The sequence below is a fragment of the Sycon ciliatum genome, chromosome 7 (assembly GCF_964019385.1).
Source record: "Sycon ciliatum chromosome 7, ocSycCili1.1, whole genome shotgun sequence".
In the NCBI taxonomy this organism is placed as follows: domain Eukaryota; kingdom Metazoa; phylum Porifera; class Calcarea; order Leucosolenida; family Sycettidae; genus Sycon; species Sycon ciliatum.
In genome coordinates, this window is record NC_088649.1 from 34,955,569 (window position 1) to 34,982,160 (window position 26,592).

At 50.6% G+C, this 26,592-nt stretch overlaps 1 protein-coding gene across 1 annotated transcript; it reads right to left on the reverse strand.

Annotated features, from left to right (window-relative positions):
* Positions 1 to 2,852: 2,852 nt before the first annotated feature.
* On the reverse strand, positions 2,853 to 20,195 carry LOC135821394 (D-ribitol-5-phosphate cytidylyltransferase-like). Its single transcript, XM_065334468.1, has 8 exons — positions 19,509 to 20,195; positions 17,003 to 17,058; positions 15,546 to 15,609; positions 8,836 to 8,891; positions 7,507 to 7,579; positions 6,866 to 7,026; positions 6,341 to 6,410; positions 2,853 to 3,096 (listed from the first exon to the last, which is right to left on the reverse strand). Exons 1-8 carry the CDS (start codon positions 19,674 to 19,676, stop codon positions 2,947 to 2,949), a joined length of 798 nt encoding a protein of 265 aa, XP_065190540.1. The 5' UTR covers positions 19,677 to 20,195; the 3' UTR covers positions 2,853 to 2,946.
* Between the last annotated feature and the right edge of the window lie 6,397 nt (positions 20,196 to 26,592).

Consider the following 26,592-nt stretch of genomic DNA (forward strand, 5'->3'; position numbering starts at 1 on the left):
AGCGGCGGAATCCTGTATTGACCAGACAGAGTATCATGCATCATACCAGGCTAGCATGCCATGAAGCCTTCTGCGGAGGCATCCATTATGGCTGACTGAATATTGTCATGTAGACTGTTTTCACAGCCATACTAGCTCATTTTTACTACTTATTATTTGCCATGGCGACCCCCGTAAGTCCAAATAGCTGGCAGGGCAGGGTTGGGCCTTTTTCTTTTTCTTTCAAATTTAGTTGTATCAGAAAAAAGAAAAAAAATTTATCCACTTCCCGTATTCCATGAAGCCTTGGAATGTAGCTTGTGCTCGACTCTATGGCGCTCGCCTTCCCCTCTTTGGAATTAGCACTAATATCCATGAACCTTCCAAGTTGGAAGGTCGTTGGTTAGCGCTATCGAGCATTGCTCAAGCTACATGACTTTCATGCCGTGACTGTCTCAGCACTCTTTTTCAGTTTGTGCTAGATTGTGCACATTTGAATGTTCAAAATCTTGTTTAGTTGGTGGACTCGATCGCATTACTTGTGCCCACATTTTTCCATGTTATAATAATTTATTGTTAATACACAAATATTTCGAACACGTAACTTAGGGTGCGTTCTTAAATCCTCTCGGAAAAGTTGGAGACTCTCCGACAAGTTCGAGAGCTGTTCTTATATCCTCTCCGACTTTTAGGAGGCTCTCCAAAGCTCTCCAAGCTTCAGAGGTGGTTGAAACTTGGAGATTCCCGCGGTTTGGGATCAGCGCATGCGAACTACGACTAAACTGAGCCACGTGTTCATCATGAGTGTACGCATTTCCCTTTTCTCATACGCACATACATTCATCACTCAAGATCGCGGCCCCTTTGACGCTTCATTTTGCTTGACATGTGCAAAATATCTCCGAATTCTTCGAGACCCGTTCTTGAGTAATCCCAGTTTCTTCGACTTCTCTTTTCTTCTTCTTCTAGAAGCTAGAGAATATAAGAACGCACCCTTAGTTGCGTGGTGATGTCTGTGGCCTTCGTTATATTCATAGCTTCTATCATCTCTGTTCAGTCCCTGTCCTTAAGCACCAGACAGTACTGCAATAGGTACCCTTAGCAAAAACGCTAACGCTATTCTCGACGCTATCTACCCCGACCAGGGAAATGACGATAAAGTTCTGCGTTGAACCCCCCCCCCCCCCCCCGACCAAGCCCCCTGCCGTAGCTAGCATGTGCACACGGCAAAAACGTCAGACGCACCATGGCTTCCAGCTGAAGTGGACACCCCCTCGCACAGCCCCTGACTACCTCCTGCGATCCTTCCCCTTCTTCGCCATCACACCCTGGAACAACCTGCCTGCGGACCTCCTGCTTCACGAACCTCATTCAAGACGCCTCCAAGCCTTCAAGGTCAACGTATGTAAGGATCTAATCCGAAAGAGATGGCTGTGGTCCACACAGACCTGTGACGATGATATTGAGACCCATTTACTTTCTACTAGTACTTGCTTGTTATGATTATTGTTCTCTTTTTTCTTTTTCCCTTCTGGTTTAGTCATTACACGTATTTATATTATTTGGTGCAATACTAGCACCTCTTTCTCGCACCAAATTATTATTTTTGTTACTTGACCATGCAACCCCCCCCCCTTTTTTTTTTTCGATGCCAGGTTGCAACGCTAATGCCGAGACCCCTGGTCGGTCGAGTTGCTCCCTGTACATCGGCACGTCATCTCTACATCCCCTGTGTCTTGTTTTGTGTTTGTCTCCACATGTCTCTTTGTAGGGCTGTGTTTCCAATAAATAAATAAAAATAAAATAAAAAACCTTATTTGGTCGAAAATAGCGTGAGGCTTGACGATATCTGGTTTATCAGTATTTTTACTGGATGCGTGAGTTTTGACAGGTTTTTGACGGGATCCTGGGATAATTCTTGTATTGCCACGGAAGTTCAAATATTGAGCCACGCGTGTGTGGGGGATCTTCCTCTTTCACTTTGCTTTCACTTTGCTTGTTGTCGCGTCAAGCTAGATTAGCTGTCTGTCATCATGAGTGACCTTGTTTTTTTGCCAGGTTCCCCGGCGGAACAGCTTGCTGTTGCTCAGCACCACTCGCCAGCCAGCTCATCTTCTTCTGCCTCCAGCACCGGAGAGGCAACAACGCCAACGCGGGAGGTCTCCAGAACTCGCTTCTCGGAGAGAGACGAAATCCTGTTGTTTCGGGAGGTCCTGGCACAGAAAGCTAAAGGAGAAAAATATTATTTGTTAGAAAAATTTCGCATCGTGCCAGGCTGGCAAGGACTGTTGCCATATCCACCATGGCAACGGTTCACGTTGAAGTAGCGTCAGATTGCTAACGCATAAAGTCCATTTGACGCAAAATTCAACGTTCACTTTTACCGTTAGCGTTATCTCAATGCTAAGGGTGCCTAATGAGTGTCATGTCCGAACTTGTCTGAATCCGCACTCCAGTGAGTGCGTTCCATTATGCCCGCGGATCGGTTCACGAATCGATTCGTGCTATTCACATCACCCATGTGAATAAGACGAATGGATTCCAAATCGATTCCAGGCTCATGACATGAAATCGAACGGCGATATTCCATTCATGAATCGATTCAAGTGCGTAACCGAATGCACTCACTGATGTTTGTATGATCTTACAGATGTGACCACTGAAGTACAAACAGCATGTCCGTATCGAAATGCAATACCGTTATCCCGAATCCAAATACTGTACAAGCAGAAATATTAGTCTTGAATTTAATTTCATCTTTTTCGTCCAAGGAGCTTTTGGACTAAATTAAATGCCGGACTAATGTTGATTTGTCCAGCTTTTCAATACAACCAATATGATCCACGGATGGAACTTTCAACCGGATGAACTCCCTTTCTTTGGAGCTGGACGGAATTATCGACCGACGAAATGTTCTGCCTGTACAGTAACCAACATGTCAAGCTTGAGGGGTGGAGAGTCGTAATATTATGACTGTGTGCATGACATCACCGCACTGCGCCTCACCTTCCAGTGTAAGCCGGGCGCTGCGGTTACCAGGGCGATGCGGCCTTCTGGGTTGCCATGGCGATATATCTGCAGACACTCCGTGCCATGTAGCATAGTGTCATCATTAGCCTAGAAGCATACACAGACAAGCATACACAGACATGCATACACAGACAAGCATACACAAGTGAAACAATCAAGCAAGGGCTACAACAGATCGCAGCATCATAACAGTACCGTAAAGTACCGTTGATCCGCCCCCACGCCATGTCGCTTCCCAGCTGGGTTTTCGGCAGGGGGGTGGGAATTAGATCAAGGCTGTCAAGTGCAGTACGATGTACAACAACGTAGAGGATCAGACTCAATGTGCTGGATTGTGCAGATTTTTATCCTGGATTGGCAAGTATTATGTACAGCAGTGCATGCGTCGGTTCAACATCGTATTTCGTCGTATACGCCGAAGTCGCTTCACAAGGAGAAAATCGACAGGGGGTGGGAATTAGAGAGGGGCGGATCAACGGTACTTTATGGTACTCGTACAGTAAACCTGCCAATGTGACCACCCTAAGAGGGCGACAACCTGTCCCAGAGGACCACTGCCAATGTGACCACCCTGAGAGGGCGACAACCTGTCCCAGAGGACCACTGCCAATGTGACCACCCTGAGAGGGCGACAACCTGTCCTAGAGGACCACTGCAACCAGGACCAAGGGATGCTTCTAGTGAAGTGACCCTGGATAAGGAGACCACCTGTACACAGCGACCACCTTTTGATGTCATCCTTGTTAACGAAAGAATATTCGTTCGTTAAGCCGAAGAATATTCGGCTACTGGGTTTTGATATTCGTTTCACCACTACATAACAGCATACAGGTCTACCCTCATTAATAGACAACTTCGGAGATTTCACATTTTTTGTCTAATAACGAGTGCTATCTACTATCACCGGGGGCGTCGGAAGGTATTTTAGTGTGGTATGGTCAGCCATCTGAAGTGCAATTTAAAAATTTCCTCGTGTGGGAGGGGTGGGTGAGTCGAAAATTTTGGAAATTTAGGGCCCAGATGACGGTGTATTTTATTGAGTCACGGGGTACCTGGGGCAGAAAGTGGTACGGTCAATACCGTAGTGACTGTACCGTTTCTGAGGCGACGCCCCTGACTATCCGGACTTGGATGTACGTGTTACAGGCGTCAGACGACCATGCCCAGGTGGCTGTGTGGGGTGCTTATGGTACAAATTACGTCATTGCACAATGGGCTTATACTGGTCACAACAGAAGACTACAGTGTTGCGTGTCAGTTATCCGGCACTCTCACAACCTCAGGATACTGGATAACTGAAACTACTCTACCAGCTTGTGTTCGCACATGAACAGGACTGCAGAGCATGATTCTACACGTATCTTCATGCTCTGCTACTACAGTTGTGCTCGGTGAAATGCGAGCCCAAAGTGCACACTTGCCGCCCTCAACTTGCACGGCCCTTGCCGCCCTCCTGGAAGTGGTACGAATACAGCTGGATGTGCACATATACAAAGAGCACCTAGCTTTAACGACCGCTTTTGCTTGCACCGTGGGGTGGTGGGGTGGTGGGGTGGTGGGGTGGTGGGGTGGTGGGGTGGTGGGGTGGTGGGGTGGTCGCTTGCACCGTGGGGTGGTGGGGTGGTGGGGTGGTGGGGTGGTGGGGTGGTGGGGTGGTCGCTTGCACCGTGGGGTGGTGGGGTGGTGGGGTGGTGGGGTGGTGGGGTGGTGGGGTGGTGGGGTGGTCGCTTGCACCGTGGGGTGGTGGGGTGGTGGGGTGGTGGGGTGGTGGGGTGGTGGGGTGGTGGGGTGGTGGGGTGGTGGGATGGTGGGGTGGTGGGGTGGTGGGGTGGTGGGGTGGTGGGGTGGTGGGGTGGTGGGATGGTGGGGTGGTGGGGTGGTGGGGTGGTGGGGTGGTGGGGTGGTGGGATGGTGGGGTGGTGGGGTGGTGGGGTGGTGGGGTGGTGGGGTGGTGGGGTGGTGGGGTGGTGGGGTGGTCGCTTGCACCGTGGGGTGGTGGGGTGGTGGGGTGGTGGGGTGGTGGGGTGGTGGGGTGGTGGGATGGTGGGGTGGTGGGGTGGTGGGGTGGTGGGGTGGTGGGATGGTGGGGTGGTGGGGTGGTGGGGTGGTGGGGTGGTGGGGTGGTGGGATGGTGGGGTGGTGGGGTGGTGGGGTGGTGGGGTGGTGGGGTGGTGGGATGGTGGGGTGGTGGGGTGGTGGGGTGGTGGGGTGGTGGGGTGGTGGGGTGGTGGGGTGGTGGGGTGGTGGGATGGTGGGGTGGTGGGATGGTGGGGTGGTGGGGTGGTGGGGTGGTGGGGTGGTGGGGTGGTGGGATGGTGGGGTGGTGGGATGGTGGGGTGGTGGGATGGTGGGGTGGTGGGGTGGTGGGGTGGTGGGGTGGTGGGGTGGTGGGGTGGTGGGGTGGTGGGATGGTGGGGTGGTGGGATGGTGGGGTGGTGGGGTGGTGGGGTGGTGGGGTGGTGGGGTGGTGGGGTGGTGGGGTGGTGGGGTGGTGGGGTGGTGGGGTGGTGGGGTGGTGGGGTGGTGGGGTGGTGGGGTGGTGGGGTGGTGGGGTGGTGGGGTGGTGGGGTGGTGGGGTGGTGGGGTGGTGGGGTGGTGGGGTGGTGGGGTGGTGGGGTGGTGGGGTGGTGGGGTGGTGGGGTGGTGGGGTGGTGGGGTGGTGGGGTGGTGGGGTGGTGGGGTGGTGGGGTGGTGGGGTGGTGGGGTGGTGGGGTGGTGGGATGGTGGGGTGGTGGGATGGTGGGGTGGTGGGGTGGTGGGGTGGTGGGGTGGTGGGGTGGTGGGGTGGTGGGGTGGTGGGGTGGTGGGGTGGTGGGGTGGTGGGGTGGTGGGGTGGTGGGATGGTCGCTTTTAAAAGTAGGTTGTACTGTACAGTAATGCTGGTTGTCTGTCTTGTAACATGTTGTCTGTCTTGTAACATGCTGTTAACCAACAACATGTTTTCAACAGAACAAGGTTTACCCAATACCATGTACATGTACAGTGATGTAATCGGAATGGGTCCAGGGCGTCAGTTTTGCACTTTGGATCGGATTTCAGTGAGCGAAACTCTAGTATTATCCGGAGACAGTCGTTGTTCTCATCCTTATAGGTTGATTTTGGTGCAAAGTTGCACAGAGGCAATGTTCATGATGCTCCCAGTCCACATTACTTGAAGTGGATGTGTAAATACAGAGCGTATGCGCCGTGAGTGTGCTGTGGGATAAGCAACATGACGGATGACTGCCCGCCGGATAAGCAACATACAACTGTACATGTATACATGTGTACATGTGTACATGTGTACATGTGTACATGTGTACATGTAGTGAGTGTTGTCTATACCGTTTACCTGTTGATATGCGGAGTGGAACTGCCTCAGACGGAACGCTTGAGGCATTTCACTATTGCGACATTTTGACCTGGCGGGGCAATGGGTGGAGACGCACGCAAAACAAACACAGCCACATAATACACACACATCCACACGTGCACACACATTCACACATACACGCACACATTTACAGAGAACAAACTTCAGACTGAGGAAACTTTTTAAATGAGGACAGTTCGGACTAGATACACGGCTGATTATTTTTCTCTCAGCTTCCACTGTACGTTAGAAAAGAAACATCTGCAGCAGAAGTAGTAGCAACAGCAGCAGCAGCAGCAGAAACAGGAGCAGCAGCAACAACAGCAGCAGCACCAGCACCAGGCACCAGCACCAGCAGCACCAGCAGCAGCAGCAGCACCATCAGAAGCAGCAGCAGCAGCATCAGCAGCAACAGAAGCTGCAACAACAGCAGCAGCAATAGCAGTGGCAGCATCAGCAGCAACAGCAGCAGCATCAGCAGTGGGAGCAGCAGTATTGGCTCACCTGACCAGTGTTTCCTCCAGTAGGTTATCATCATTGATCAGCACAATGGTGGAAGCACAGGGCACCACAACGCCAGCAGCACCACCATGCTGAGCCTTTGCAATCACTTCACATAGTACCGACTCACACACAAAGGGACGCACGGCGTCGTGAACCACCACCTGGAAAACGAAACAGAGGTGAAGATGATGGTTGCGGAGAGGGCAGATAGATCAAACTGCGGTTCAAACCCGCAGACATGAATGTAGAGAGATAACGGACTAAGTCTTAATAATTGATTTCACGGTTCGCGTGAGACTCGGCTGGAAGCCGGGCTTTCCGCATCCGTAGGAACGCCACCACCCTTCAAGGATCAAGGCGCAGATGCAGCTCCTAAAGCGGTGGAAGGTGAGTAGATCAGCTCACCAGCAAGTGGTCAAAGACCGAAAATCCCATTCACTGCATCCATGCATCCCATTCACTGCATCCATGCATCCATGAGTTTTCCTTAGAGACAACGAAGACGTAAGCCGCTCCTCAGCTGAAACACATTCCTACTGACAATTACAGCATGAAACTCCAAGCAGCGACGGCAACTTGGGATATACACACGCACACACGTACGCACCCACACACACACACCCATACCAGCAACAACTCACCACTTCAAACTCCATGTGTATCAGCTCTGGGTCAGTGAGCGTTGCAACACCATTACGAATGGAATAGTGGCGACTGCAGGCAAGCAAGACAGCAACAATACAATTACTGTATAAGCAGAAAATTTCGTTGGTCAATAACTTCGTCCAACTCCAAAGAGAGGGAGTTCGTCCGGTTTCAAATTTCGTCCATGGATCATAAGAGTGTATTGAAAAGCTGGACAAATCGACATTCGTCCGGCATTTAATTTAGTCCCACCGCTCCTTGGACGAAAAAGACGAAATTAAATTCCAGACGAATATTTCTGCTTGAACAGTACCATAAACAAAATAAAAAACCTTTTCTGCATGGTGACAGTCATACACACACACACATGCCCACAGGTGAATGCACTTTACACACACGCTAGGGGTGAAACGATTAGTTCGAATATTCGAGTATTCGTTCGAAAATTTCAAACGAGCGAGTATTCGAAATTTTGCACTCGATCGTTTTTTTTGGTATTGGCATTCTATTTTTCAAAAACTTCTGTTGTACCGCTCATCGACTGGTACGTATGCATGCGTTATGTATGCCTTTGTGTCAGTATTTTATGACTTGGACGATGCAATCACCATCGCAAGTAACGTTAGTTTGTTATGAAATAATGAAAGTACTGGTGAAAATCGTTACTCTACACTCTGTACAAGACGTTGGCGACTTTTGTTCTATGCTCACAGATAATTTCTTCCGGATTGGTCGAGAACTCACAAATCTAGCGCTTTTGAATTTTGATAAAATACTCGAAAAAATCGGATACTCGATCGAATATTATGAATGAGTGATCGGTTGGTCAAAATAGATAATCGTTTCACCCCTAACACACGCCCATGCACGCACGCACCCACACCCACACCGACATCCATACCCACACAAACACACATATCACACACATGCGTGTGCGCTCGCGCACGCACGCACCCACACTGGCAAATCGAGAATAGCCAACAGCTGCATGACACGTGGCGGTGCGACCCTGTACTATACAATTTCACTGCCTCAACAATTCTCAGAGGCCTTTCTTCCTGGACTGTTTCCACGCACGAAAGACCAGACCAGTCTCATGGGGCACGGGGTGATTTTAAGATAAGATCATTCTGTCCATATGACCACGATTACTAGCAGTGTTAGTGTACGTACGCTAGGAGAAACACTGATCAAGCAAGAAATGTTGACATGTTGACAGACAGGCAGGGGCGAAGGGGAGGGGAGTGGGGGGGGGGGGGGGCATTACCCCACCCCCTTTCCTCTCCCCCTTCCCTCCCCTCCCCGGGATTGTGATGTTCACTTACCTTCGCTCATCTCCCTCCACCACCATCACCTTGTGGAAACCGTACCGTGTTATGCGCTAGCAGTATGGCACAACCAACACACAGACAAACACAAAGACAGACGTATTCACAACACTCTCTATGAATAAAGAGACACAGGGCAGATCATAGACAAATGCCAGTGGGTCCAACAGACCCTCGTTCCCAGCCTAGTCACTGCTGTGCGCGCTGCAAATGGAGACCACACTAGAGTCACACTGCGGCCAGTGGGTATGCTATACAGAGTACACAGAGTACACAGAGTACACAGAGTACACAGAGTACACAGAGTACACAGAGTACACAGAGTACACAGAGTACACAGAGTACACAGAGTACACAGAGTACACAGAGTACACAGAGTACACAGAGTACACAGAGTACACAGAGTACACAGAGTACACAGAGTACACAGAGTACACAGAGTACACAGAGTACACAGAGTACACAGAGTACACAGAGTACACAGAGTACACAGAGTACACAGAGTACACAGAGTACACAGAGTACACAGAGTACACAGAGTACACAGAGTACACAGAGTACACAGAGTACACAGAGTACACAGAGTACACAGAGTTTTTTTTTTTTTTTTTTTTTTCCGCTACGAAGCCTCTTGTACGGGCAAAATTAATAAACCCATACAATCATGTCATGAAAATACAAAAGTGACCAAAATGATAAAGTAATAATTATTGTTTGCGTTCCAGCTCTCCGCCTTCTCCACAGGAACACATGCCCATAATATCAAAAACGGGCAACGCCAGCTTCTGCAACAACAACCTCAGCAGAGACAGGATCAGCAGTGAGGTGAGCTGTGAATGTGCTGCGAGCCCCACGGAGGCACATGACGCTGGCACGCAATAATGCAAAGCTCAAGCGGCAGCGGAGGTTGGCCATCACGTTGCTGTAGGGCTCGGCGGTCTTCTCAGCTAGCAGACTAGCAATTCTCTTGTAGAATGCAGTGGCGCATCTGCTCATGCCCCCAGTGGTGGACAGGACGGCTGGGACGAAGGAGGCATGTTCGATATTGCGCACCCGCTGCTCATATGCCCTCTTCTTCTCCCGCTCATGTTTGACATAGCAAGCGGCAATCGAGTTGGAGCGATTCGAGGACGCATGTGGGTTGAACACCCGAACATCAACAAAGGTGCGCTCGAATCGCCCACCCCAAATGCCACTTGCTGCCACATCTAGCCGGGCGTGGTCATCGGTGTTGGCAGACCGGTACCGTAGCTGTTCCCCTGTCAGTGGTTGAAGGTGGGGCTCCACAGCAACTTGATGGGCGACTTGCTTCAATGTCCTGGCGGTTAGGTCCCGGATCTCATTATGCCGGAGGGTTGGGAAGCCTCCTAGGGAACATGACAGGGCATGGGACACGGAGAATTCCTTCCCGCATTGACAGGATGTCGGAAGTCGGGGAGGTAGCCAGTTGTACCGCAGGCACACAGCGTCGCGAAACTCTCCTTTCGTGAGGTTGAAGCGGTGACAGCGAAGAGGTCTGCAGGTGAGCCAGCTGGAGGCGCCTTTTTCCGCTGCCAAATCCAGGGTTCTCTGCATGTCCGCCGACACCGATGAGCGGAGGAGCAAAGCATCAGCTCGAGCACTATCCCGGGTATCGGATCTGGCCTGCGCCTTTGCCTGCCGGACGCGCGCAATGGCATTGCCCAGCTCAAAGTCCTGTCGTAGAATGCATTCGGTCAGCGCCTGAGAGACCCGAACTGAAGACTCATGTTGTTGGGCAACTGACGATGGAGGTGTCAGGCCCAGACCGCCGTGGCGACATGGTAGGGCGATCATTGCCCTCTCCGTGGCGTTAACCTGACGGCCAAGGAGAGCAGGAACAAGGCAGTTGGTGACTGCATCATCGAGCGGCGTTAACTGCTCAGCGAGACCGGGCATGGTGCGGCAAAGGAATGTCCACTTGCTCTGGAGGCCGCGGGTGAAGGCAGAGTACGCTGCCTGTGGCTGCGAGGTGGCTATCTCCCCCTGTTAACCTGACGGCCAAGGAGAGCAGGAACAAGGCAGTTGGTGACTGCATCATCGAGCGGCGTTAACTGCTCAGCGAGACCGGGCATGGTGCGGCAAAGGAATGTCCACTTGCTCTGGAGGCCGCGGGTGAAGGCAGAGTACGCTGCCTGTGGCTGCGAGGTGGCTATCTCCCCCCCCTAGAGTACACAGAGTACACAGAGTACACAGAGTACACAGAGTACACAGAGTACACAGAGTACACAGAGTACACAGAGTACACAGAGTACACAGAGTACACAGAGTACACAGAGTACACAGAGTACACAGAGTACACAGAGTACACAGAGTACACAGAGTACACAGAGTACACAGAGTACACAGAGTACACAGAGTACACAGAGTACACAGAGTACACAGAGTACACAGAGTACACAGAGTACACAGAGTACACAGAGTACACAGAGTACACAGAGTACACAGAGTACACAGAGTACACAGAGTACACAGAGTACACAGAGTACACAGAGTACACAGAGTACACAGAGTACACAGAGTACACAGAGTTTTTTTTTTTTTTTTTTGGGCGTCTGTTATCCAATCCAATCCTTTAGAAACTACATGTATATGAGAGTAATTGTGGAGCGATCCTGAGCAATATTCCGAAAACTATTCTCAAAAAGTTCCAGCCAAATTTGAAATATTTCAAAAACCCTACGCGTCTATAGTTTTGAAATTTTTTTTTTTTTTTTTAGTAGTAAAAGCCTCTTTTACGGGCGAACAAAACACAATTTGCCATGGCGGAGGATTGAAAACAAATCACAATCATAATGATGACGTCGCATGTGATCAGACAGCAAGAGAAGCATAGCATAGTTCGCACAATCACGGGGCAAGGCTCAACGGGACACCCTAGCCTCCACGACAGCCAGGGAGGCACAGCCATCCATTGGAGGCTGCCAAACTCGGCGAGCCCCACGCAGACACATGACACTCGAACGCAGCAGGGCGAAAGACAGCCTGCAGCGGAGGTGGGCAATTAGCACAGAATACGCCTCCCTCCCACGTAGCGACTGGAGATGTGCAATCCGGCTCACCAGTGCAGCGGCACCCTTGCCGCATCCTCCGGTGGAAGAGAGCACAAAGGGGAGAAAAGTGGATCGCTCCACTTCTCGGACTCTCCGATCATATCGACGCCGTTTCTCTTGCTCATGGTGCCGGTAGCAGCCAGAGAGAGAGGAGGTGCGGTTCGAAGACGCATAAGGGTTGAACACCCGTACATCAATAAAAGTGCGTTCGAACCGACCCCCCCAAACTCCACTGGCCACCACATCCAAACGAGCTTGATCCTCGGTTGATGCTGACCGGAGCTGAAACTGCTCCCCAGTCAGGGGTTGGAGATGTGGCTCCACTGCGACGTTGTGGGCGACACCCTTCAATGAGCTTGCCAGTATGTCGCGCACCTCGTTGTGGCGGATCGAGGGGAACCCACCGAAAGGACAGGACAAGGCGTGAGCAGTGGTGAATGCCTTCTCGCAAACACAGGTGGTGGGCAGGCGAGAAGGCGTCCAACCGTAACGGAGGCAGAGGCCATCCCGGAATTCCCCCTTCGACAAAGCGAAGCCATGGCGAGCGATGGGTCGGCAGGTAAGCCAGCTTGATGCTCCCTTCTCCTCTGCCAGACTGATAGCGAGATCGAGTTCGCTGTGTTCGGTGCGGAACGTATCGGCAGCTATCTTCATTGCCTTTCTGGCCTCAGAGCGAGCCTGACTCTTGGCCCTGCGGACACAGGCAAGAGCATCATCGAGGTGCTCTTCTTGCGCCATGATCTTGTCGTACAGCGCAGTGGTGATTAGCCTGGAGGTGCCGTACTGTGAGCCAAAAGTGGCAGGGTTGGCCACGCCGAGGCCTCCATGCCGGCAGGGGAAAGTGAGCAAAATGCGTTCAGCTTCACTGGGCGCCGTCCGTCCACTAATGGCAGGGATTAGGCGGCGGTGGATGATGTCCTCCAGGGGTGCCAGCTGTTCTGCAGCACCATCGAGAACCCGACACAGGAAGGACCACCGGTGTTGGAGGCTGTTCACCAGTGCAGAGTAAGCTGCTTGAGGCTGTGACCGGGCGAAATCTGTCAGCTTGCACAGCTCCTGCGACCAGGTGGCCACCTTGGAAGCCACAAACTCCTGCACAAACTGATCAGTTCCGATGGCTGATCCAAGGTGACGGCACCCGTCAGTGGTGATAGACACACCCGTGCCGGCGAAGATGGTCTCGGCTGCCTCTAGCTTGTCCCGCTTGACGACGAGGACGGACTTGCTGGGGTTAATGAAATACCCGAACGCCGGCCCATCCCCGACGAGTCGGTCCCACCACTGGCGGAGAGGGTTGAGCCCGCCACCCGCGGACGAGTCATCCGCATACCAGCTCTGGCGTGTTCCTGGGGTTGCCACTCTGCGCACCAGGGGGAGTACCCCCAAAGCGTACATCGGCATAGCAAGAGGATCTCCCTGCGTTGTGCCTTCTCGCGATAGGAGGCACTCCCCGTCCACGAATAGGCGGGCCGGCTGACGGTAGCAGTTTACGATAGCGGGTGTGATGGCTGGACAGAGGTGCGCTACGTTGCGCATACATGCTTCTCTGTTAAGGCGATTGAACGCATTGGATGCATCCGCCATAAGCACAGCGTCAACGTCTTCTTCATGGAACGTGTCGTGCATGGCGTGAATGGCCGCCTCAATGCCACATTCCTGGCCTCCGCACATCTGCAGTGACCCTGTCGCCTCACGAACAGAGTCCCCCGCCACGCTCAGAATAGCCTTGCCGATGATACGACGGACGGTTTCGCCGATGCCTATTGGGCGCACACCCGGTTTCTTATCTAGAGGGATAAGCCGGCATGCCGTGTAGGCTTCCATCGATGCTGGGTTGACGTACTGAGTGGCGATTCGCTGGGCACAGCTGGCGAGAGCATCACATAGGTCGTCTGAAATGTCCCCAAACGCTGTGCACATACGCCTCCAGCCATCTGCGTCCATCCCAGACGGCCCTGCAGAACCGGTGGTATGCAGTGCAGCTTGGCGCACAGCGGTCCTGTCCAGCTTGGTGAAGAGCACTGGGTGGGGCTGTGCTGGGGGTTGCCCTGGGAGGAGAGCCGCTGCTGTGACTGCCTCGCCCTGTGGGTGCTTACTGCGCAGCACATCAAGCACGGTCGTTTCTCCAATGGTGTCGTCAAGATCAAGAACTCCACCACCCATGTCGGGGGAGAGTTGACGAGTGGCTGCCGAGAGCCTGCCACGCTCAATGTCAGACGCAAATCTGCGTGCCGGGTCGACCGTGTGTCCCTCGTGCCGTGCGTTTCGCCTGCGGGCCTTGAAGATCTGGTCTTGAATAGTCACGGATTCTTGGAGTAGCACCTGTACGTCTCCGGAATCCCACGAGGCAATGCGGCGCTCGATGCAAACCTTGTGAGCTGCTGCCGCTACGGTCCCGCCGGGTTTCTGAAGGAGCAACTGCTGCATTACCATCGCCGTTTTCAGGGCGTAGTCAGCTGCACCTGAGGAGTTGTTACCAAAGGCGTGGAAGTGTGAACTCAGCATACGGATAAAGGTTCGGCCCGTGCTGCCCATTGGTACGTCCAACAGGTTTGGGGCAAAATGAACTACCTTCTCGTACGCCTCGGATATCCGGTTGGAAAACGTGGGACCGTCCAGATCTCCCATTCCGAGTGTGGGGTCCCGCAGGGGAGGATGGGGTGGCAGGTCCGGGATAACAGGATCAGCGACGTCCATTGTTGCTTGGGACATGTTGAGTGTGGCTAGCAGTCGGACATCGTGTGGATCTACGTCCCCACTCGCTGGTAGGTCAACTAGGTCCACTACGGTCACGGTGGCACGCTCCGCGTCCGCTGGCTCAGGCGCTTGGCTGGCAGGTTCGACATCAGCACTGCCATTGGTGTCAGGCGAGTTCGGCACCTGTACGGGTACTACAGTGCTACTGCTAGTACTGGCACCGGGAGGCGAGCTCGACCGGGCTGTGCGAGGTGGTCCGTGACAACCGTCTCTGCACTCTGCAAGTAGGGTGGTGGTGAGTACTGCGGCTGCACTCTCGGTGACTACTGGCTTGTGCACATTCGAGAAATTTGGTACGGGTACGGAGTCTAGTGTCGTATCGGAAACTGCGGTTGCTCTGTTGTCGGAGCTTGTCGACGTCCTGCTGACAGTGTGGTCCGTTACCGTATCACGAACAGAGTTCCGTGCAGTTCCTACGGGTACGGTAGCTGTAGTCGTCGACGACGGTTGAGAAGACGGTTGGGATGTCGGGGAGCCGTTCCGGCATTTGTTCTTCTTCGAGGGGATACAATTCCGACACTTCCGACCCTCCTTCGTGCAATCGCACCGAACACAGGTGCCGTTGCCGTTGCACCGGCAACAAGTGGCACTCTGCATCGGCTGGTTTGCAGGAGAGGCACGTTGGAGTTGGAAAATCCACTGAAGACTACAGAGCTCGAGAAACGCGTACCTACGTCAACATTCAAAAAGAAATAGTTTTGAAATGCACTGTAGTAGTAGTAGTAGTAGAATTTATTATTTTGATAGGGAAGGCCCTACAGACGTTGCCGTCTTGTTACAGGGAACCCTAAGTGCTCTTTACAGAGCGAAACAAAAACGGATAGATGCTCAACCTGACGACACGAGACCGAGTACACAGAGTACACAGAGTACACACACCTTGAGAAGAAAGTCTTTCCACTCCCGTCTGACCGTCACCACGATGCACTCTATATAAGGTATTCTGCACGGTACGGGCATGCACACACACACACACACACACACACACACACACACACACACACACACACACACACACACACACACACACACACACACACACATATGCACACAAACACTTACGCACACATGCGCACGTACACGCACGATACGAAAGAGCATATACATTGGCATCAATGTTCAAATTGTTTCCAGGCAACGGGGCAACAATAAGTTTAGAGCAGCAGAGCAACAGCAGCTGAATGGACACGTAGACCGTAATTCCTTGTTGATCACTGCATTCTTGATCTACTTGTTGATCACTGCATTCTTGATCTACTTGTTCACTGCATTCTTGATCTACTTGTTCGTTAGTGGCTACATGGTGATTCAGCTGATACTGCTCAGGGCTGTTCTCAGGCCCGCCGGAACCGGTCCGATTGGTCAGGTTATTACCGGACCAACTTTGTAGCTACCAACGCATGTTTCAACCGCTGAGGAGGGCATACATGTATGCGTGTGTGTGTGTATGCGCATGCCCGTACCGTGCAGAATACCTTATATATACTACTCTTTTTTTTTTTGGTATTGGCATTCTATTTTTCAAAAACTTCTGTTGTACCGCTCTTCGACTGGTACGTATGCATGCGTTATGTATGCCTTTTTGTCAGTATTTTATGACTTGGACGATGCAGTCACCATCGCAAGTAACGTTAGTTTGTTATGAGATAATGAAAGTACTGGTGAAAATCGTTACTCTACACTCTGTGGTGTATCGATGCTGTGCATGTATGACGTCATGTGGCAAAGGTGCATGACATCATGTGGCAAAGGTGCATGACGTCATGTGGCAAAGGTGCATGACATCATGTGGCAAAGGTGCATGACGTCATGTGGCAAAGGTGCATGACATCATGTGGCAAAGGTGCATGACATCATGTGGCAAAGGTGCATGACATCATGTGGCAAAGGTGTATGACATCATGTGGAAAAGGTGTATGACATCATGTGGCAAAGGTGCATGACATCATGTGGCAAAGGTGCACTTCTGTACACAATGTCAAGTCTACAACATACATGTATTTGCTACAGTGCCAATGGAAATTCCATTTTATTAACTTTTTTTAAGAGGAGATCCGCTTGTAATAAAGAAAAAGACCAAGTAACTACAAGTTATGCTATAATGTCCACTAACACCACCAGTTACTAAACAATCAGCTCATGCGATAACATTGCACGACACCCACCGACAGTACACTTAGGCACATCCCTACGGAGATACCCGGGGGGGGGGGGGGGGGTTGGGGGGGGGGGGCATAGGAGAGGAAACAAGCGGTGCAGGGGCCACATACACACAACTTTGGGGAGAAGGTTATAAAGTCTGATGCTCATCACACAGCAAACTGTATGCGTCGTACCTGTGAAAGGCTGAGATGGTGTGACAAACAAGTGGACAGTCGTGCACCTTCACGAACTGGCGGAACAAAGCATAGCCACACACACACACACACACATACACAGACGCACGCACACACACACACACACACATGCTCTAATCATAGCATAGAATGCCTTGGCCTTGTGTCGATTGCCAAGATACTTCACTGCGGTGCTTCACAGCGCTCGTGTATATTTTGCCCTAGTGTTCAACTTGGATAGGTTAATATAAACAACAGAACCGGTATCTTTACGCCTTGTCTAACTGCCAGTACAGGGTACTACAGTCAAATCTGTCGTAAGCGACCGCCCCTTGGTGCAAGAAAAAGCGGTCGCTTACCGCAGATGGTCTCTTCCGGCAGATGTATGGTAAATCCGGTATACCGGGTATATACTTCCATGTACTCAAATCGACGAGAATAATGTGATTTTTAATATCACTTTATTGGATATTCAACGACGACCATACCCGTATAGTACGCGCGTGCGACACGGCAGTAGATCGACACTGCCTGGACTTGAGAGCTACAGCACAGCCTCAGTACAGGCCAGGCGCCAGTCGATCGCACTTGCAAGACAGCGCATTTTCACACTTTGCAGTTGACAGCGCACTGGCAAGTACAGTTTCGCACCTGACTGAACCTGGGTCGCGGTCGCTTACAGCAGATTTGAATGCAGCCACCGTGCATGAAATCGCGGTCGCTGGTCGCGCACAGCAGATGGTCGCTCTGGACAGATCAGTTTGTATGTGAAACCGTCGGTGCATGGAAAATCGATCGCTAACGGTAGATGGTCGCCTACAGCAGAGGTCGCTAACGGCAGATGGTCGCCTACAGCAGAGGTCGCTAACGGCAGATGGTCGCCTACAGCAGAGGTCGCTAACGGCAGATGGTCGCCTACAGCAGAGGTCGCTAACGGCAGATGGTCGCCTACAGCAGAGGTCGCTAACGGCAGATGGTCGCCTACAGCAGAGGTCGCTAACGGCAGATGGTCGCCTACAGCAGAGGTCGCTAACGGCAGATGGTCGCCTACAGCAGAGGTCGCTAACGGCAGATGGTCGCCTACAGCAGAGGTCGCTAACGGCAGATGGTCGCCTACAGCAGAGGTCGCTAACGGCAGATGGTCGCCTACAGCAGAGGTCGCTAACGGCAGATTTGACTGTAGTAGTAATCCAAACGTCCCTAATCCGGGCACCTTTCTGACACCACTAGAGTCACAGAGATGGGTTTTTCAAAGAAAACAAGCCCCAAAAACCTATTGATTGGCAACAAATGTTTACTTGCACGCTAACGTTTATGACGCATGTTGTGACTTATTATACTGCTGCTCTTGCTTTGCAATGAAGCTATCCGCCAAGGACCGACAGCGACTCTCGTCCGTTTATCGTCGTTCTGTACGCGCTGCTTGTGGCTCGAAACTACAAGATGACGTCATGCCGCTGTTAGCTAGATTGTCGATTGATCCGTTTGAACATTACCTTATTCGTAGCATTGCTAAATTTATCCATGTTAATCATGTCGTTTTCCCTCTCCCAAATCTGACGGACCTTTTCCCTCAAGTTTCAACCGGCCCTAGGACAACAAGAAGCTCTTTTAATGCTGCTATTGCAATATCTAAATTCCGGACGACTGACGGTGTCAATTCCTTTTCAAATCGTGCTGCCCTGTTCTTTAATTCTTTGCCTGTGGAGTGGCGCACCCAGCACCGCACTAAATTTGCTAAGCACCTTCAGACCATGCTAAAAGACGCAGCGTCTTTTCAGAAGTATTTTGATCTTCTTTTCAGCAAACTCCCTCATTGATCTGCACCGCCTGTATTGTACAACTGTGTTTACTGCGTTCCTAGTTTAAATTCGTTTTTAAAAACATCTCTTTAATTCTTGCATTATCCCATTATGACCATGCTTAAAGACGCAGCGTCTTTTCAGAAGTATTTTGATCTTCTTTTCAGCAAACGGCCTCATTGATCTGCATCGCTTGTATTGTATACCTGTGTTTACTGCTTACTGCTTACAGCTGCTTTATTGTTCCAAGTATCAGTTTAGTTTAGTTTAAAATTAATATCTCTTGTTATTATTATTTTTTTTCTCACCCCACACCCCTCTACTCTGTTATCGGCCCTCTTAAGAGTTGTGTTCATCACTGTTGAGGCTTCCGATGGAAAATAAAAGAAAAAATACTACTAAATCACGGGCAATTCCTCCCTACGGGTAGTGCTTGGTCCCAATTTGCCTGGGTTAGGGGAGATGTACTGTCTGCACTGATCGAGGTTATACAAAATTGAATGATGTCATGATGATGTCATTGTGGGTGAGTCAATGGAACCGCTTATGGGCGTTATGTGTACTGCGCGAGTCGCCAGTGTGTCGCTAGGGCATTTCTGCGCCGTGACTTTGCCAAAGCAACTCAGCAGTTGATGCAATCGCATAACCTCTACTAGTATACTGTGGTAATCATGCATGACATGGGAACAATCATTTACACATACCTGTTTGGGGATTCCCCTTCCGGATCGCTCTCCTATTCCGGATGCTGGCAAGACCACGGCTACTGGGCCCATCTTCGGCATTGGTAAAACATTGTCTGGAGCTGGTGCGCTATCAGCCGCTGCGCTATCAGCTGAGGCATGGTGCGTTACTGCAATGTCATCGTCCATTCTGAGTCTCGAGGCGGCGAATAAACTGGCCCACTCGGCTCATACAGCACAATCCTGGATCTCGGCCGTCACACACGCAGATGTAAAAATCTAGCATTTGTAGCGTGACCGTACTGTTTCTGCCCTGTCGAGTATCACGGACTAGACTAGTTCACACCACTGTAATGCCTCGCACACCTGATGCTAGCTGCAGGTCGACTCCGTCTTGTTCGGCTTTGCGCTGCCAGGTTCCCCTTGGTGCACCGCGCACGCGAGCACATTGAAGAATTTCATAATAATTTTTATTAGTTTACATTCTGGTGACTGTTGTTCGTGTTACCCTATGTCCTATGTCCGTTCCTAGATGGTAGTATTGCGCACAAGGCTACACGCAGCGGTGGCGACTCGTTCCGATTCCACTCGGATAGGCTCACCTAGTAGTACCTAGATCCTGAACTCGCCCACGATGAGTGATAGGTGTAGATTTACCTAGGACAAAACTGAAAAGAAGTAAAGCCTACTAAAGAAGGCACGATAAAAAGATCTGTCCGTGAAAGTATGAATGGTTGAAACAGCTAGCGGGACCACCACTACTGGCACTACTACTAGTACTAGTCATGCAGTACTAGTAGTAGTGCACCAGTGCGCGACGGTGAGTCGGTGAGTCGGTGACCCACACAGGGCCACAGACAGTCGATGAATCAACTCTCAACGACGTAGATCTACCAGGCAAGTAGTAGGAGCAGATCTGTACAGTCTGAGTCTGTACTGTACTACTGTAGTGTAGATCTACACTACATTCTATGCTGCTAGTAATATGCATGCACGTGCATGAAGTGTGTCATGTACATGTATGATCATGTAGTCTATTGTAGATCTACATGACGGTATAATCACGATAATCGATCTAGCTCAAACTGCACTGCATGCATGCACTGAGCAATACATTTTTTTATGTTCCATACTGACCATAGAGATAACGGGGAACTCATCAGATCATGCAGAGGAGAAGCAGTAACTGTTGTTGAATGAAGGGGTTTAGCTGAACAATGCTATTTTTATAGAGAAGATACTTCTGAAGAATTCAAGATGGCAACAAAGAATTCCAATTTGCAGTGTTCCATGCAGTGGACCTCCGGCTACGCGGGTCCACAAGGCGCGCCTGACTGGCTTGTCGACGCAGGATGGTGCTGGAGTAGGCATCGCCCGTTGAGAACTAAATTTCCTCTGTTTTACATTGAATTTCTTGGAGTTTTCCAATGTTTTATTTCTTTTACAATGACCACAGCTCAGCTCACATGCAAAGACAAAAAAATTGCATGGTGGGAGCATAGTAATGATGAGGCTTTTTGCCCTCAGCCGACCTGAGGTCTCTACGTCGTGGGGACATGAAACCCACCAGAAAGAATGAAGAAGAAACAAATAAAAGGAGTGACAGGTACATGATACGAAATGTTAGGAGGAGAGACAGGACATGTGAAGGAGGGAAAGAAAAAAACCCAGCTAGGTTTAGGAGGAGGCAGAGAGAAAAGAAGAACAGACGTTATTGGGAGAAGGATGATTGTACTGGAACAATAACTTTTTCTTTTCATGGCATACTCGGGTGGAGAGCCAAGGATTAAAATTAAAAAGAGAGGACCATAAGTTTACAAGTTATCCGTTTTGTCCATCACTTACGATTATAAGCAGGATACCGTTGAGTCAAACCCTCTTTTGCTTATCTCGATCACATGAGCCTCCCAAGTTGGGTGGTCGGTGTTTCGCGTTCTCGAAGTGGGCCGTGGCCGTCCTGTGCCGTGGTCCTTAGTCATCATCTTGTCATAGCTAACATTCTTAGTTCGCTGTGATGTTTAGCTTGTTTTCGTCTACAGTGCGCTCACCGTCCCCTTTCTTACGTTACTTCATAACTTAGAACCTTCCAAGTTGGAAGACTGTTGGTTTGGCCATTCAAGACGTGATGCAGCTAAGCATCAGGTCGTTGAATGTCAGTATCACATCAGTCAGTTTTGTGCTCAGAATTGACATGTTGCATATTTTGACTCAACAGTATCAGAGGCGTAGCAATGATAGTGATCAAGGGGGGGGGGGGGTGGCACAACTTTCCCCACACAAAAGTACACGCACTCAAGTTTTTGATCCGCGATACGGGTTTTTTTGGGGGGGGGGAGGGAGCAAAATTGGCCCCAGATTTGATGCTGAAAATCAATCAGTGAATGGCAAACCTCCAACCAGGTAGTAGTACTATTTACGGTAACCTCCCGCGACAGCGCGTCCATGTTTTTAGCGCGGTGCACTTCAGCGCGACCGCCTTAGCGCGAGGCATTTCAGCTCGGTGCCATTTCAGCGCAGTGTCTTGACAGCGCCGATGATTTCAGCGCGAAATTTTTAAGCGCGGGACATGTCAGCGCCAATTTCTTCAGCGCAGATTTTTCCGCGGGAGGCACTTCAGCGCCGTACACGTAAATGTACGTACGGGCACCAATTAGCCGGCAGCCGGCATGCAGGAACTTTACAGTGCTGGTAACCTACAGGACTGCTGTCGTCAACTGATGGCATTGCCATTCCTGCCAGGTCGCCTTCGATCGGTTGGATTGAGAATGCTAACGTTCCGATGTCGCTGTGGTGCTGCCATGGAAGGGACGTCAGGACCAACAACAGTGTTGAGGGATGGCACTATCGATTTAGCCGAAAGGTGAACATCACCCACCCCAACGTATGGGTGCTGTTGGAGCAACTGAAGATGGAGGCTTCGCGTACGGAGCTTCTTGCCGGCCAGATGCAAGCTGGCCAGCGCATCCCAGTCGGGAAAGCTTCATACACTCGACTTTTTAACGATCGAGTTCGCGTCCTGGAAATCAGACGTGCAAATGGAGAAATTATTTTGAATTTGTTTTCGAATGTTGGTCGACTTTATCATTTCTAATCTACGGATTCTCTTGTCATATCGCTATATGCCAACTAAAATAATAATTCAAACTATGTGAAAACAAGTTTGTCAAAGAATCACCAAATCACCAAATTCCGCTAGCGAGAGTGCAGACGAGACCACTAATTCCGTGCGTACGATAATGCGTAAGATACTGCGTAATAGTACACGTGAAAGTGCTTCGCGCTGACATTATTATGCGCTGAAGTGCCTGGCGCTGACGTTACCTCGCGCTGACAGTACATCGCGCTGAAGTGCCTTGCGCTGACATTACCTCGCGCTGAAGTGCCTCGCGCTGACACTACCTCGCGCTGAAATGCCTTGCGCTGAAGTGGTCGCGCTGAAATGCCTCGCGCTGTAGTGGACGCGCTGTCGCGGGATGGAATCCTATCTACTACTCCCTGCTTCCAACTAATGTAATGATAGGCCTAACTCTGGATGCTGCTTTCTCCAGAATTATCACACTCTCCATCGTACTTTCAAAGTCAGATTTCTCAACCCGTTTTCTCTTCGTTGTGTGTTTATTTTTTTAAACTTTGTTTTACTTCGCAAAATCCTTTTTTGTTTTGCCTTTTTGTTTTGGTTTAAAGTGCAGTAAGGTAACTTACCCCATATTTCCCACAAAACCGCAAACTCCACTTCAACGTTACTTTGACTGTTCTTCTGCTGCTGTGCCGACACTTGAAACACATGAGAGAATCTTCTTTGCTTTTTCACAACCTCCAATGCGAACGCTCAACCGTCAGAACTATAATTATGTACAATGTACAAGTACATAAACAATTCCGTTGATCCCCGAGCTGCAGAGAGTGCTCAATGTCAGGGACAGAGCTTAGTACTGCTATGTACAAGTACACTATACAAAACGTTTTTGTAATCATTGCTGTCTGATGATCGCCACAGGCGTGAAACTCTGAGTCACAGCCAACCCAAGCTCCGTGTCCCATTCTATTCTTTTTGTATGAAGCTCTGCACCCCGCGGCCCGGTGCATTGAGCACTCTTTCGAGGACCACACCCGACTTTCCGTGTACACAACTTTTTACAGTATTAATACTAGAATAATTTTTAGGTAAAGTTTTGTTGTCAGGAGTACTACTACTGAGTACTGGCTTCCGTGGAGTGAGGCTGGTGAACTGTTCGTGCTGTGATCTGCAAGCGTCGTGTGGTCTCGTCGGGTCAAATGAAAAAAAACCTATTACTGCAAATTGGGTACGAATTCGCACCCAAGCCAATAGAGTTTGGTTATTTGTGATAGAAAAGGGCTTGTCCCACTTGAGGCATCTCGGTGCGGTACTTGGGTCTCCCGAATTCTGCAAGCAATATGTTGTTGTTGTTGTTGTTGTTGTTGTTGTTGTTTATTTATTTTACATCGCATGGCAAATGGGCAGTTCTGCTCAATATTATGAAAGCGATGACAACCAGTAAGAAGAGTCAGAAATGAAGAGAAAAATAAATGAAAATAAAAATACGAAAATGGAAGTAGCAACGAGGAGAGGCAGGGTCAAGACGGGCAGAAAAATGGATCTCAAATTTACAAGTCGGGTCATCGTAGCATGATTCTATCGAGCCTCATCAGCAGGTTACGAAAGCCATTACATTTAATCGAAGTAAAATACGCGTAGCATGCGTTTGAATTCACGGACAGATACTATGGACTTCATACAGTCGGGCAGGCCATTCCAGAGTCGGCAGCTGGCTAGAAGCGGTCGGCATGCGCCAGAACTTAAGCACTGTGGGCCAGGGGGAGGGGAAGGTTGCGTCCCAATTGACCTCGAGTGGTCATGCCTGTCAGCGGGCCTTGCAATATTTCACAGAGAAGGTAGAGGCATGGGCGCTAGAGGTTGGACGACTGGTTGACTTATTTATTATTTATTTATTTATTTATTACAGCATCTCATAGCTCAGTGAGAACACCGGCCAATACAAAGAGAGAGGGTGTTAGCCAACCACGGCAAGGAAGGGAGAAGGGGAGGAGAAGAAAAAAGGACCACCACCACCACCACCAAAGGACCGCCACCACTCAGCCACAAGCGGCATGCGCTGCTTTTAATCTTGGCCTCCGCCACAAGTGGTCGTTTGTGGCCTGGACGGTCCCAGGCATCAGCGGACTGCTAGACCCGCTGGAGCACTCCATCCGACAGCGGTTCACCCCTGCTCTAACCGGTCGCCCCGCACCTGGTGACGAAGAGCGCGCCATACTGTCCCTCCCGTGTCGAGAAGGTGGTCTTGGTCTCATTGGCCCGAGGTCTTTGACGGACCAATACAATATGTCTGTCGCTGTCACCAACATCCTCGTGAGCCGGATACTGGACCAAGACACCAACATGGACGAAGTGCCCACCACCATCCATGCTGCAAAGCTAACTGCAGCAGCAGCAACCAGGAGAGCCGCTCGAGACCGAGCCAGTCAGCTCCTGGCCACATGTGATGCGCCCACCAAGCGAACCCTGGGGATGGCGGCCGAGAAAGGAGCGTCCAACTGGCTCACTTGCCGGCCCCTGAAGCAGTTCGGGTTTGTCCTCCACAAAGGCGCCTTCAGAGATGCACTCTGTCTGCGGTTCGGCTGGGTCCCTCCCCGCCTGCCATCCACTTGTGCGTGTGGCAAGGCGTCACCAGCCATGCTCTTTCGTGCCCAACTGGTGGATACCCGGCTCTTCGCCATAACACGATCCGCGACCTGACAGCCGACCTACTGCGTGAAGTGGCAACGGATGTGAAGATAGAACCTCCTCTGCAGCCCTTGGAGGGTAAAAGGCTCCGGTGTCGCTCTGCCAACTTGGAAGATGGTGCTCGTCTTGATGTGGCGGCATCCGGTGTCTGGGGAAGTCGTTTTGAGCGCACGTTCTGTGATGTTCGGATTTTTTAACCCTCATGCGCGCTCGAACACTTCCTCAACTCCCGCGTCCACCTATGCCAAGCACGAACAGCAGAAGAGAAGGGCCTACGAAGAACGCGTCAGGGAGGTGGAGCATGCTTCCTTTCTCCCACTGGTATTCAGTGCATCTGGTGGCTCAGCCGCTGTGGCAAGGTAGCCCACGCTTTCCTGAAGCGTCTTGGCCATATTATGGTTTCGGAGAAGCGGCATGAACCCTACTCCGCCGTCATGTCCTGGATCCGCTCCCTTGTCTCCTTTGCTTTGGTTAGATCCTGCAACATGAGCCTCCGTAGTCACCGTGCTTCTCCCTACCGCAGTCGTGTGGATGCTGCCAGTCCTGTTGTGCTGGCAGTCAACGACTGTCTGTTGCGTGACTGAGACTCTTGCGGAGTAGCCGTGTCTAGCATTTATATTCCACACTTTTATTATCCGATGATCTTGTTTTGTTTGCTATGATTCCGTGATTTTCTGTTGGTTGCTTTTCTGCTGTGCGAATAAATGCAGTGTCCACAAAGGAACTAAGTAACTTAGTTACTTGAGGGCTAGACGACCATCACGTACATCTACATGACATTGTACGTGTACGTGTACGTGTATATGACATTGTACGTGTACATGTACATTGTAGGTACATGTATAATTATACTGTGTACTTGAAGCACTTGTCCAAGTGCCGAAGTGGTCCATGGCTGGCAGCAAGAAACGTAGTTTCCAGTGACGTTCAAGTTGACTGTGTCTAGTCACTGGTAGTCAGGTGTACAGTTTGTTGTATACAGTTCCTGCGAACTGTTAGTGTTATCAAGATTGTAGAACGAAAATCAAACACTTGAGCGTATGTCACGTCAGTGCATGTCACGTCAGTGCAGTGCATTGTCCGAGTTTGGGAACACCCACGTCCAAGTCTTATCATGATAATAGGGGCGAAGAGTCCTTGAGCTTCATCATTCCAAAACGGAAATATTGTTGCATTGCATGTCATGAGTCATGAGTTCGTTCGTTCGTTTTCAAATATTTCGAACGAATATTCCAACTTTCGTTCGTTCGTTTCACCCCTGTGCCCTGTTAAAAGCGCATCATGGCTCCGTTTAAATGCTTTTCGGCTAGTGTGTGTTTTGTGGTATAGCGGACTGAAGAA